The sequence below is a fragment of the Monodon monoceros genome, unplaced genomic scaffold, assembly GCF_005190385.1.
Source record: "Monodon monoceros isolate NGI ecotype Baffin Bay Population unplaced genomic scaffold, NGI_Narwhal_1 Super_Scaffold_3, whole genome shotgun sequence".
Classification (NCBI taxonomy): Eukaryota; Metazoa; Chordata; class Mammalia; order Artiodactyla; family Monodontidae; genus Monodon; species Monodon monoceros.
In genome coordinates this window covers 68666157-68680424 of record NW_021703780.1, presented here as the reverse complement: position 1 = coordinate 68680424, position 14268 = coordinate 68666157, and the positions used below count along the sequence as shown (strand labels likewise).

Below are 14268 nucleotides of genomic sequence, written 5' to 3'. Positions count from 1 at the left end.
GTACCTGTAAATCAGGGAGAGGTTAACCCACTACGATCAAGGATTCTTTCTGGGGGTTTCCTTCCTCTGGTCATTTAAACACTTAAATTTTGGAAAAGTGCTACAAACTGTAAAATGATGCCTGCTTGAATTCCTCTCATCTATTCTTTTTTTTTTTTTTTTTGCTGTGCCGGCTCTTAGTTGTGGCATGCAGGATCTAGTTCCCTGATCAGGGATCAAACCTGGGGCCCCTGCATTGGGAGCACAGAGCCCTAACCACTGGACCACCAGGGAAGTCTCATCTCTCATCTATTCTTGAATTCATGATGCTACCAGCAGGATTAAAAGTGAGGAAAAATTATACACCCTCCATCCTTAAATTAAATGAGTAAAAAAGGGCACCAAAGCTTGAGTCAGAGGGGGTCTGAGATAACAACCGTCCTAGCAACAAGTAGGAAATCCAGTCACTGTACTCACAGTTTCGTTCTGCTTACTAAACACAGGCATGGCGACCGTGGTCATCAGGACGGGGCCCTGACCATTGGCAAGCTGGATGGAGACAGAAAAGCCAGTTACCTGAGAAAGATCTGGGATAAATAGTGCTGGAGGCCATACCCTTTGACTCTCTCATCCTTTCCTGACCAGGGGCTGTTGGGAATGGACCAGGGTCCACTCGAGCCTTCATAGCATAGGTGGGAGTGCAACATTCCTCCACCCTGACGTGTAGGTGAAGATCCCAGCCCCTCCTCCCCAGCAGGGGAAACAACGTCAGTTACCATCAGTCACTCCAGCTGATCTGTTTACTGCATTCAGCTATTTGAGTTCAAATAAAGCCCTGTTTGGATCTCAGTGATTCATTTTATTTTATTACTACAGACTGATTTTACTGTTTTACTTTGCAGACTTTTATGTTCAATATGTGCAATATTAATGCTTCTCCTTAATCTGGAAATTGAGGATCAGAAAGCACGAGCATAAGGGGTTTTATGAGTTGCCCCTGCTGGAAACAATGGAATCTGGAAGCATTTATTCTCCCCAAGGTAGCTGAGTCATGGCCTTTTTGAACTTCTGCGTATCTCTGTATGTCAGTCCCAGATGGAAAACAAACAAAATAAAAACAAAATAAAAAAAATAATTTGATCAGCTCATCTTTAAATCACTGGTAAGAAGCTGAACATCCCTCCCGGAAGAAGAACTCTTGAAATTTGGCACATAATACACTTCTGTAACTCACTGAATTGCATACAAATGCACTGAGACCACCATCCCAACCGTCCTTCACAACAGTGTTAGGAGAAAGGCAGGAACCCCTACTCTGCCCCATTAACAAATGGGGAAACGGAGTCCTGGACCACAGTAGGCTTTGGTCCAAGACAAACCTCGTTCTAATTCTCAGCTTTGAATCTTTATTAACTGCATTATCTAAGCCTTCATGTCCTCATATGAAATAATGCCAAGTATTCCCCAACAGTGTTGCCATGAAGATAAAATGTGAAACTGCCCAGCAAGGTACCTGGCATCTGCAGGTGCTCAAAAGATGCTAGTTTCCTTTCCCTGCCTTCAAGGTCACATGGCTAGCAAGTAGCAGAGTCTCCAGTAAGATCAAGGCATGTGGCACTGCGGATAGAGACCAAAATTGGCAAGTCTGGTGGGAGAGGTTTACTTCCTGGTTTCACAGCTCATTTGAAGCAATCTGTGAATAAGAATCCACTATCTTCCGTCTAGAGTGTTTTCTGATGTTTGGGCACTTCTCTGTCACTTTAATTCCATAGAAAAAGGAGGTGTTGCTCCCTCGGTCTTCTTGGGAAAAGGCATTATAAAGAGAAGATCCTAAAATTTAGAGGTCCCCATGGACTGAGGTCCCCACAGACTGACTGGCCTCCTGAGAAAAGGTCATTAAACTCAGTCAATCTTCTCCCAGTCTTGTTCTTCCAATAGGTTATTTGAGCAATAGGACCTCATTACTTGTAATGTGGCACACAGAATGGCAGTACCTCTGGCACCTGAGTGCCCTAGAAATGCATAATCCCAAGTCCTCTCTAGATTCTCTGAATCTGAATCTTCATTTCAATAGTTAGTATGCGTATTAAAATCCAAGAAGCACTGTTAAAAGGCAATGCTTTCCACCATCAATAACCATGATAGATAAAGAGAAACTTATATGCTTTGGGAAAACTCCTAACAGGGATAGAGGAGGCCATGTTCTTATTAGTTTTACCTCTATATCAAGATAGGCCTATATTCCTCCATGACAAGCGAAACAACGCAAGAATCTCAAGATCCCTCAAGGACTGGGAATTCATGATGTGATGGTTAATTTTATGTGGCAACTTGGTTAGGCAACGGTGCCAGTTGTTTGACCAAACACCAGTCTAGATGTTATTGTGAATGTATTTTTTAGATGCGATTAACATTTAAATCAGTTGGTTTTAGAGATGGCCAAAATGGTGGAGTAGGAAGACCCAGAGCTCACCTCCTCCAAAGGACACACCAAAATTACAATTACTTACAGAGCAACTATCTATGAGAACAAACTGAATATAGCAGAAAAGATTTTCCACAACGATAGACATAAAGAAGGAACCACAACGAGATGGATAGGAAGGGCGGAGACGTGGTAAAGTCAAGACCCATACCTCCGGGTCAGCAACCTACAAACAGGAGGAATATCACAATCGTAGAGGTCCTCCCCCAAGGAGCGAGTGGTCTGAGCTCCACATCAGGCTTCTCATCCCAGGGATCCTGCACTGGGAAGACAAGACCCCAGAACGTCTGGCTTTGAAAACCAGCAGGGCTTATGTTTAGGGGAGCCATAGAGTGACAGGACATGGAGGCTCTGCTCCTAAAGAGTGCTTGCAAAATCTCACACTTTCCAAGTCCCAGCACAGAGGCAGTAGTTTAAAAGAAGCCTAGGTCAGACCCATTTGCTGACCTTGGAGAGCTTCCCGGAGAGGCAGGAGGCAATTGGGACTCCCCCTGCAGATAGAGATGCTGGCAGCAACCAGTTTCAGGAGCTTGTTCCACAACAACGCTGGCACTGGCAAGCCCCATTTTGGAATCCTCCCTCTAGCCTAGAGCAACAGGGACCCAGCCCCACCCAACGGTGGGCTGGTACCACCCTGAGCACCTTGGGGCTGTGCAGAGAGCCACATGCAGGGATAGAGCTGGAGGGATCATGCTCCCTCATTTCAAACTATACTACAAAAGGTACAGTCATGAAAACATTACGGTACTGGCACACAAAAAAAGACACATAGATCAATGGAACAGAATAGAGAGCCCAGAAATGAACCCACACTTATATGGGTTCATTATATGAATAATTATATGGGCAATTAATCTATGACAAACGAGGCAAGAATATACAATGGGGAAAAGACAGCCTTTTCAATAAATGGTATTAGGGAAACTGGACAGCTACATGCAAAAGAATCAAACTGGACAGTCTCACATCATATACAAAAGTAGACTAAAAATGAGTTAAAGACTTAAATGTAAGACCTGAAATCATAAAACTCCTAGAAAAAAAACAGGCAGTATGGTTTTTGACATTGGTCTTAGCAATTTTTTTGGATGTGTTTCCTCAGGCAAGAAAAACAAAAGCAAAAATAAACAAATGGGACTCATCAAACTAAAAAGCTTTTGCAGAGCAAAAAAAGCTATCAACAAAAAAGAAAAGGCAGCCTACTGAATGGGAGGAGATACTTGCAAATTATATATCCGATAAGGCGTTATTTTCCAAAATATACAAATAACACATACACTCAACATCAAATAAACAAACAACCAGACTGAAGAATGGGCACAGGACCTGAATAGACGTTTTCCCAAATTAGACAAACAGATGGACAACAGGCACATGAAAAGATGCTCAGCATCGCTATTACAGAAATGTAAATCAAAACCACAATGATGTATCACCTCATCCCTGTTAGTGAATGGTTATTATCAAAAAGATAACAAATAACAAGTGTTGGTGAGGATGTAAAGAAAAGGAAACCCTTGTGCACTGTTGGGATTGTAAGTTGGTGCAGCCACTGTGAAAAACAGTATGGAGGCTCATCAAAAAATTAAAAATAGAACTGCCAGGAATTCCCTAGCGGTCCAATGATTAGGACTCCATGCTTTCACTGCTGAGGGCTCAGGTACAGTCCCTGATCTGGGAACTAAGATCCCACAAGCCACGTAGCACAGCCAATAAATAAATAAATAAATAAAAATAGAACTGCCATATGATCCAGCAATTTCACTTCTGGGTAATTATCGGAAGAAAATAAAAATACCAATTCAAAAAGAGATATGCACACCAATGTTCACTGCAATGTTATTTACAATAGCCAAGATATGGAAGCAAACTAATTTGTCCATTGAGAGATGAATGGATAAAGAAGATGTGATATATACACACAATGGAATATTAGTCAGCCATAAAAAAAATCTTGCCATTTGTGACAACATGGATGGATCTAGAGAGTATTATATTAAGTGAAATAAGTCAGAGAAAGACAAATGATCTCACTTATAAGTATGATCTCACTTATATGTAGAATCTAAAAAACAAAACAAACAAACAAAATAAAATAAAAACTGACTCACAGAAACAGAACAAACAGATGGTTGCCAGAGCAGGGGGCAGGTGGGAGCGAAATAGGTGAAGGCGCTGAAGAGATACAAACCTCCAGCTATAAAATAAATAAGCCACGGGGATATAATACACAACATAAGGAATATGGTCAGTAACATAATAATTTGTACAGGGACAGATGGTTACTAGACATAGTGATGATCATTTCATAATGTTTGCAAATCACTATGTAGCACATCTGAAACTAAGATAATGTTACATGTCAACTATATTTCAATAAAAAATAAGTAGACTTTGATAAAGCAGATTATCCTACATAATCTGGGTGTGTTTTATCCAATCAGTTCAAGGCCTTAAGAGAAAAAAAGGTTCCCCAAGGAAGAAGAAATTCTGCTTCCAGACTGCCTTCAGACCCAAGACTGTAAAATCCTATCCTGCTGGAATTTCCAGCCTACCAACCTGCCTTACAGTTTTTCAGATGCGTCAGCCCCCCACATTCATGTGAGGCAATTGCTTAAAATAAATCTCTCTCTCTCTCTCCCTCCCTCCCTCCTTCTGTGTGTGTGTATGTGTGTATACTTACCTTACACTTAAGAAAAAAAATACATATATATCTCATATGGTTCTCTTTCTCTGGAGAATCCTGAGTAATACACATTGTAATCATGTAATCTATTATTTGGGACAGCCTAATTTTGGTGTTAGTATAAATAAACAAACTTGATGTATCATATTAAGAACCAAATAATATTAACTATGAGATAATGCTAACAGTTATTGTTGCCAGGAACCAAACCAACTGGTATATAACAGTTTGAGAAACCATGGTCCCAACACCTTGCTAAAAATACTTAAAGTATACTATGGCCATCAATGGGGGCATGCAAGGCCATTTTCAAAGGCAGAACCAACCCACAATAAACATCTCCCTCAGAATCAGAAATCCTCCCATATTCTGACTCCTTGATTAATCCTTAATGCTACAAAGAAAACTGAGTTGAGCTGATCCATAACCCTGGGCAACTTCCACTTTGCAACTCAAATCAAAATTTCAAGCAATGCCAACATGTATCACGGATAAAATCAAAACATACCATTGACAATAATGAGAAATGAAGCTTTTTTCCTGCAAACAGTAAAAATCAGTTACAAATCACTGGTACTTGTCCTGGCATAAATATAAGATCACGGGAAGCTAACTTCCAAATATTAAGGCCAGAAAATAGTAACAACTTCACTCAGGGGCTAATTCCAAATATAATTACTGCGTTACTTAAAATTTTCAAAAAACCCATAATATTACATTTGTACAGAAACCACTCATTTTAAACCAGCCCCAGGTAAACAAGGGAAATGCAGTGATCTCAGTCTAGCCACTGTTATGAGCTCACATGTCCCTCTTTCAGGGACAATTCTGGCCCAGATTTGTACTGGCTTGGCCAGAACCCTAACCTGTAGCCTTTCTGATGTTATACCCGCTCATCAGTATGGCCATGAGGGCTGGCAGCACTCCGGAAATATCACTTGCACAACATGAAGATGCTCTTCTGCACCTGCCAGCTCCATCTTTCCCACTTTCCACTGGGTCTGGGTCCTGTGAATCTTAAACATTTTGTGGAGAGTGAACATCAAATTGAAAGTTAATTTGCACGGTAAGCACTTTACGATGGAAAGGCATTCTGTACTCCTGCCATAGGAAATAGCAGCTGGTGGCAAAAGGTTTTGGTTTTTTTTTTAAGACCACCATGCAGGAGTTATGCAGCAAACCACAGCCAGACACCCTCTGTCCCCGCACTACACTAGGGGTCCCTGCTTTCCTGTGGCTCCCTAACCTGTAGTAGCCACTGAGGCAAGAGCACTGCTTATGATTCATAGACATGGCTTCCAAGAAAAACGCAGACATAGAGTCAACATTCATTTTCCAAGGGTAGGAGTGGGAGAGTGGGGGTCACGATGGTCCATCTAGGCAAAATCCCATTAACTTAAGTCCAAGTGGGAATCCTAAAATGAACTGCCATTCAATTATACTTGCCCAGGCTTTGAACAGGCCTCTGAAATGCTCGGTTGTGGTGTTCTGTTGTATAATAAGTGTATATTATTCCATATCCTTCATTTCCTATGCTACATAATGGAGACCATTCTGGTATCAAAGGAAATGATGAATAATAATACCAAACATCTGGTTTATAAAACACAAACTTGCTCAACAGATTGACTGCTTCCTGTCAGCTTCCCAAGTTAATCATGCATGTGGGCTCATATGAATATGCATTTGTGAGGTACATGCAGTGATGCCAGGCCTCTCCTCCTAATGCTTGATTAGTTTCCCACCAATGGCACTAGCTCGATGCAGGCGCCGCTCTAGGGTGTGGCCCCAGATAAGATAACAGAACCAGATTTGTGTTCTATCAATTTTGTTGCAGGTCTAGTCATTATTATTCATTGATTCCCTTGATAAACATTCCTTGAGCATCAGCTATGTGCCAAGTTCCATGCCATGTGCTGGGAAGATAACCAGGAATAAGACATAGGTCTTAGTGGGGACAGGAAAGCTAATGAGGCAAATGGGGAAGAGCTGGCTGGGGCGGGTACTCTGTCTCTCTACACGTGAGCAGAAGGCTGTCTTCTTTATGACCAGCCTTAACTAAAATAAAAATGTCCAGCATTTACTGATATCTTTCAGGGTTTATAGGACAAATTCAGAAGCTTTCTGAAAACCAGTTTAACAACACTAGGAACAAGTTCCCTGCCGCACAGCAATTTCATCACTTACTTTATACTTAAAAATATTTACAAATGGAACAATGCAGGGGAGACCTTTTAAAAAAATTGCCCGGCACTTTTCTTTTCCTTCTTTTACAAATATCAACCCCTTCCTTTAGGGAAATCTTCTTCACCCCTTCCATTCAAAAGGTTTTCTTGACAGTTAACCTCTCCCACCCTGCACGTGCGGCTGGGTATCCAACCCAGGCTGTGCCAACCACAGCACTACACACACACACACACACACACACACACACACACACACGTATACATATATACATACACACAAAAATACACACAATCTCTGCCCAGGTCACAATGATTGGTTTATTAATTAGACACATGATTCAAAATGGGCTATTTGGGGGTTTTTCCTTTTTTCCATCTGGAGCAAATAGGAAAAACTCTCTACACTCTTTTGTGTGTGATTTTAGGAATGTAAGCCTGACAGCTATGTCCCCTCCTCACCGAGACACAATTGAGAAAATAAAGTCAACCCAGAGAGATGAGGAGAGATGAGTGTGAGAGTGTGTGTGTGTGTGTGTGTGTGTGTGTGTGTGATGAGGGAAAAGCAGAAGGAGAAAGAGGGAGGAACGGGGAGAGGGAGGGAAGGTACCAGTCCCGAATGCCTTCATCCCTAAGATCAACCCCATCCATGCTTTCTTCTGTTGGGTTAGTTGAGGCAATAAGTTTTTTCTCTTTCCCCAAATGAACATGGATTGGATTTGTGACTTTTGGAGGACATCTACTACGTTGCCTTCTTTCACATCTCCAATCAGAGGAAGTTTGCCAGCGCCAGTGGCAGAATGCTCTGTTTATTCTACAGCTGGAGGCCCCTGGTGGTGAGTGCCAAGCCCCAGAGAAAGGAGGCAAGCAGGACTCCTGGCCCTGAGGAGGCATCTGAGCGAGTTAAGGGCAGCAGGCTTGGAAGCCCGTTTGAGGGCTGCCAGGTGGTTTTCAGCAGAGCCTCCTGCCAGATGTGCTCAGCCCTGGAGGCTGGGACTCAATGAGAAGGTTGTGCACAAATGGGGAGCTCAGCTTAGGAAGAGAATGGCTCTAAGCCAAGAACAAAGGCCAACTCACTAACTCTCTGCAAATATCATATTTCTTCTATACTTTGCTCCTCCTATGTTTGTATGTTTTTCTTTTCTTATTAAAGTTGATCAGCATATTGACTGCATTAATAGAGTATATCATATAAATATATTACATAATACATAAATATTTTATATATGTTTATGTAATTTGTGAGTACACAGCTGCATTTCTTCTGTCTTCCTTCCAACACCTGGTATGAACACTAAATTGCACTCCAGGAAAAGACACTACCACCATCTAGAGGCAAGCAGGGTGAATTGCAGACACAAGGTCCTGGGTGATAATCCATTTCCAGAGTATGGGCCTTACCAATAAAAATGTATTTAAACTGTAACCAATGTCACTAAGTTCCCCACTGAACTGAAACACAGATAGGTGATATCAACTATTCCTTCTGTCAATAACCTTTGGTGGAAAGATGCAGCTGTGTACATCTTTAAATATCAGATGAAACATTTTGAAAGGAGAACCACTGTTTCTTTAAAGCGTTCAGGATCTGAGAATGTGATGAGGGCATGCAGGAAAAGGGGGGTTCCTTCACACCTACTTTCTCAAACACAGATTTAACAGAAGGGAAGCCAAAACCTTGGCATTCTCTCCTTTCTACATGAGCTCAAGTTTACAAATGACCTCGGAATCCCCCAGGGGCCATTCTCTGGCTAACACATGATGAGGGGCAATGTGGGTGGGACAGATAACACCCATATTCTCCAGTTTTCACACTCCATGGTGAGGGGAGAGCTGGAGAGTAGAAAGTCATCAGAATAACACTCTGTACAAATTACTTGGTGAGACAGCACTAAGGAGAACAGTAGGGAAACACAGATCAAGAAAAGAGGGCATGCGCAGAGTATGTGGCTACGTACAGACCACCCCCACCTCCACCCCCACCCCCTGGTCACACACACAGAAAAGACACAGAAAAGATCCCTGGAGCTTCCCACCTATTCCCAGATCAAAAACAGTGCTCTGTATCTACTCCTTTTCAATGCCTGCCTACTTCCCCTCCCCCAAATCTCCCTCTCCTTCTACCATTACAACATCCCTTATCCTCAATACTGAACAAAAGTATCAGGGCAAGAATATAGTAAGAACCATACTCAATGATCTGTTTTAACTTTTTGTACTGGGTATACGCAGAAGGACCTTTTCTCTGGAGACACATATAGACACACTTCAGAGGTAGAACACAGGTGAGACCCACTGAGACATGGAAACTAAATCCTATTGGTGCATTTTATGCCTGAAGAGGGAGCACAGTATCAACATTGTCTGCTTGGCTAATGTTAACATTATCTGACTCTAGCTGTGAATTTTACTCTCACATTACTTAGACTGCCACAGCCTTTAGTGATGATCATGAAATTTGCTGGCTGTTTCAATAGTGGCTAGTTGTAAATGAGAGGATTTACATACACAGGCACACTTAAAAATTCATTTTCTCAATAATCAAAGAAGTCATTTTGAAATGGGAAGGGAAAGCAAGAATAGCTTGCTTTGGTGATAAAACCAAAAGATTCCTAAATCACTATTGGCTCTGTGTGTGTGTGTGTGTGTGTGTGTGTGTGTATTTGATTAAGTGTTTTTTTAAAAATTTGTCTCTTTTCTGTATGATTGAAAATTTTAATAATAAGAGCATCCCATAAATTCTCACTTACAGAAAACATTTTATAAATAAAACCACCCAGGGGCTTCCCTGGTGGCACAGTGGTTGAAAGTTTGCCTGCTAATGCAGAGGACAAGGGTTCGAGCCCTGGTCTGGGAGGATCCCACATGCCGTGGAGCAACTAGGCCCGTGAGCCACAACTACTGAGCCTGCGCGTCTGGAGCCTGTGCTCTGCAACAAGAGAGGCCGCGATAGTGAGAGGCCTGTGCACTGCAATGAAGAGTGGCCCCCGCTTGCCACAACTAGAGAAAGCCCTCGCACAGAAACGAAGACCCAACACAGCAAAAATAAATAAATTAATTAATAAATAAAACCACCCAGTAACATATGGTAGCAATGAATATTAATTCCTTAAAAATAAATATAAACAAACAAATATATAACAGTAATCCTATTTTAAAAACCCCTTTTTGCATAAAGATCAAAAAGTCCTTTAAACAAACCATGGTAACACTTTGACGTGGAAATGCTATCAGAATAAAGTTTCTATATTCTGGGTTAAACATATTATATTTGATTATCAGTATTTTGGATATTCTTCATAACAAGATATTTAGAAAAAGCAGATGCTATTATTTTTAATTGAGGAGTTGATTCTTTCAATGTAAGCAATATGAATTACCTGTCTTTTATGATACTACTCAGATGAACTGCTTTCCTTTTTAAAATCTAGACAAATTAAGAACACCAACCATTGTTTAGATTCCCATTTTGTACTGGCATTTTTCAATATTTTTGCAAGATGCCTGAACCTTGAATAATTTAAAGCATTAAGAAAGTAGCAGTGGAGGGACTTCCCTGGTGGCAGAGTGGTTAAGAATCCACCTGCCAATGCAGGGGACATTGGTTCGAGCCCTGGCCCAGGAAGATCCCACATGCCATGGAGCAGCTAAGCCCGTGCGCCACAACTACTGAGCCTGCACTCTAGAGCCTGCGAGCCACAACTACTGAGCCTGAGTGCCACAACTACCGAAGCCCGCACACCTAGAGCCCGTGCCCTGCAACAAGAGAAGCCACTGCAGTGAGAAGCCCGCGCACCTCAACGAAGAGTAGCCCTGGCTTGCCCCAACTAGAGAAAGCCCGCGCGCACCAACAAAGACCCAACACAGCCAAAAATAAATAAATAAAATAAATTTATAAAAAAAAGAAAGCAGTAGAGAATAAGAATAATAAAGAAGTAGTAAACCTTCCAAGTAACATTTCTTCCTTGCTTTGCATTTGACTGTCTTGGTAAAGTGTCATCACTCAGTCCTTGAGAATGCTACATAAATGACACTTTGCTTTTAGACAAAACTTTTCCTCTTTCTATTGAATCATTATTACTTGCATCTGAGATTTGGAAATCCTGAATTCTTATGAGATTCACTGTATTTTAGGTTGTCTAAATATAAAAGTAATCAGATTTCCCTCTTTGAACTTTAACTGCATCTTTTATGAACTAAATTGTTGTATTTGTTTGTTCTCTCTCTTTTTAACAACCTAAAGACAACTTTGTGAATGATAATGCTAGATAATGTTAGGTCATCTGGATGAGAATCTCAAAATAACTTTCTTCTAATAAAGTTGTTATTATTCAGGAAAATTTTTATGTTGTTTCTTTTTCTCCCAGTGTTTCAAAGATCTAAGTCATTAAGCAGGGAATACATTTTATGGGTAAATATCTAGACAGAGGGAGGATGCTGTCTTTGACCAGGGACACATATATAAGCAAACCCATGGACGAGAGAATATTACAGATTAACCTATCTGAAAGTTGTCTTAGGGAACTGCTTTATTAGCGTACAACATGCTTACTTCAGGAATGCCCCAAAATAAGGACAATAGGAATTATTATGGGGCACTGGATTTTGGCCAATATTCATGATCAGCTATGACACATAACTGACCCCCCATTGTGGCCAAAGATTTATATTTTCACAAACTATGGTTTAGACGCCTCCCAAAAAATGCCTGAAAACACTGCCAACAGTCAGGGCTTTGGGGCCCTGGGACAAAACCTTTCCCTTGTTTAAAGACCCCCTGAAATGCTGCTTCCTCCATAAAACCTTCCCTAACAAACTGGAAATGGGAACCAGATGTTCTCAAACTTCACTACAAAGATAATCATATTTACTCTACAACCTACGATACAATCTAGGACCAAATTTGCGCAAACTGTTAATACAGCTAAGTCACTGAACACTGTGGCTGGAAGAAAAGCTGGGGATTCTGTAGAGCCTGTGAACTCCAAGGGCAGAAGTGGGAATGGTTCCTCCTTTTATCCATAGCATTTAGCACAGAGCCTGGTACCTAAGAAGCACTCAGCAAATGTTCCTTGAATGAATTTATTCTAATCCTGTCCTTTTATTTACTTTATAAATGAGGCTCAGAGAGGAAGAGGAGTCACAGAGAATTGGTGCCAGAATCTGGACAAGACTCCAGGGCTACCACTGTCCATTTTATGTTGTGCATCCTCTACCTGCTCTTGGCTCCTTCTCTTAGTACCTTTCTTTGTGTATCTTGCCTGTGCCAGTGAGGTCGAACTTAGACTGTAACGAGGGCCTGGGAGGCTGGTACCTATGTGCAGCTGCTGCTGACAGGGGCAAAAGGTTTATGATGTCAAAGAGGTAAAGGAAAAGGACTTAAAAAAAAAAAACTGCTTAGTTGAACACTATGATTTCCTTGGAAAGCAGAACAGAGAGGAGAAATGAGCTACAGAAGCAAAGACACCTGAATTATTCCTGAACAGGTTACTCACACTTCTTGAGTCATTTGTATTTATCCATCCTTCCATTCATTCATTCTTCCATCTATCCATCCACCCATCCACTCAGCCATATTCTATTTCCAAACATGTTTTGCTATTACCTAATATTGCTTTAAACATTTAACATCTATACAGCTTTAAATTTAGCCCTGTAAAATGTCTATACCCATCTTACAGATGAATCAATTAAAGATAAAGGAGCAAAGTACCTTGCTCTAGGTCACAGAGGGTAGCAGGGTGTGGGTTTGAGCCTTGGCCAACCTGACACTAGAGCTCCTGTCCAAATCATTCTGCCCTCAGCCTCCTGTTTTAGGGGTACAAAGACAAATGTCATGTTTTGCCTTAAGGATCTTGGAATGAAGTAAAAGAGGCAACCAAGCAAAGCATCCCTAAAATAGGAATATCTCCAAGAGTTCTGGGGAGGATTAAATAGAATTGTAGATGCAAAGCATCTAATACAATGCCTGACACATCCAACAAGTGCAGCTGTTCTCATACAGACCATTCTAGGCTAAGCTTCTCTGAAATCCATCCACTGCTCTATCAAATTTGAACTTCATCCATCTCTTCATTCAAATTACATACACAAAATAAAAAAAAACTTCTCCTTTATGCCATGTATAGACAATATGCTTTAGAAAGCAGTTGGGGGTGGTGGTAATTGCAAATATTAAAGAAGGTTGGGAAGGATGCACATTGGGAAGGAAATTGTTGGAGAGGAAGGAGGTCAGGAAAGAAAGGACAGACAGATGCTTCAGAAGCACCCGGCCAAATCATCTAATGTGTCCCAGGCCTGGGCAGACATGGATGGGTCCAATCCAAGCACACAGGGCTGATGATTCAGCAAGTGGTTCAATTCCATGAGTCATTTCTGGAAAAAGAAAGTCCATACCATGGCATTAGCCCTTTGCCTGACATTTTTCTACCTCATGAAACTAGGCTAGGTTTTCCAAAACCCTTCCAGTTAATTTGAAGGGATAAACATCTAACTTTCTGCTTTTGGACTTCTCAGTATTATTGCTGTACACGATTGCACAACTGCTCCGGTTTGCCCCAGAGGGTCATTTCAGTTGAATCCTTTGGCATGTGATGCCTGGAAGCTTGCACAGAGACATCCCTCCAGTTCTCATGGAACTGGGCTACATCTGGGTTTGTAATCAATATATATACATTAATTGGGGGTCTGACCTGGGAATAATGTGACTGGAAAAAAGATCAGGCAGCTGAGCTATGATCAGATCAACAAATACATGACTTTAGTACAAAAAAATGAAAAGGCAGACCAATTTTCCAATTTTAATGTGCAGAAACAATAAAAGTAGACAAATTCTGTTGATGAAAATTAGAATTGTTTGTATCAAAAAAAACATGCCAAAAAAAGTGAAGAAAGGAAAGGCAATGCCTATGAGTATATAGTGCAAGTGTATGTTT

The 14268-nt window shown here is 41.2% G+C and overlaps 1 protein-coding gene across 1 annotated transcript in view; it reads right to left on the bottom strand.

The window, feature by feature from the left end:
* CACNA2D3 (calcium voltage-gated channel auxiliary subunit alpha2delta 3) overlaps positions 1-14268 on the bottom strand; it is a 781826-nt gene that overhangs the window by 205157 nt on the left and 562401 nt on the right. The window contains exon 15 of the mRNA XM_029243037.1: positions 457-528. Within this exon, the coding sequence (XP_029098870.1) occupies positions 457-528 (72 nt within the window). The remainder of the gene's footprint in view (positions 1-456; positions 529-14268) is intronic.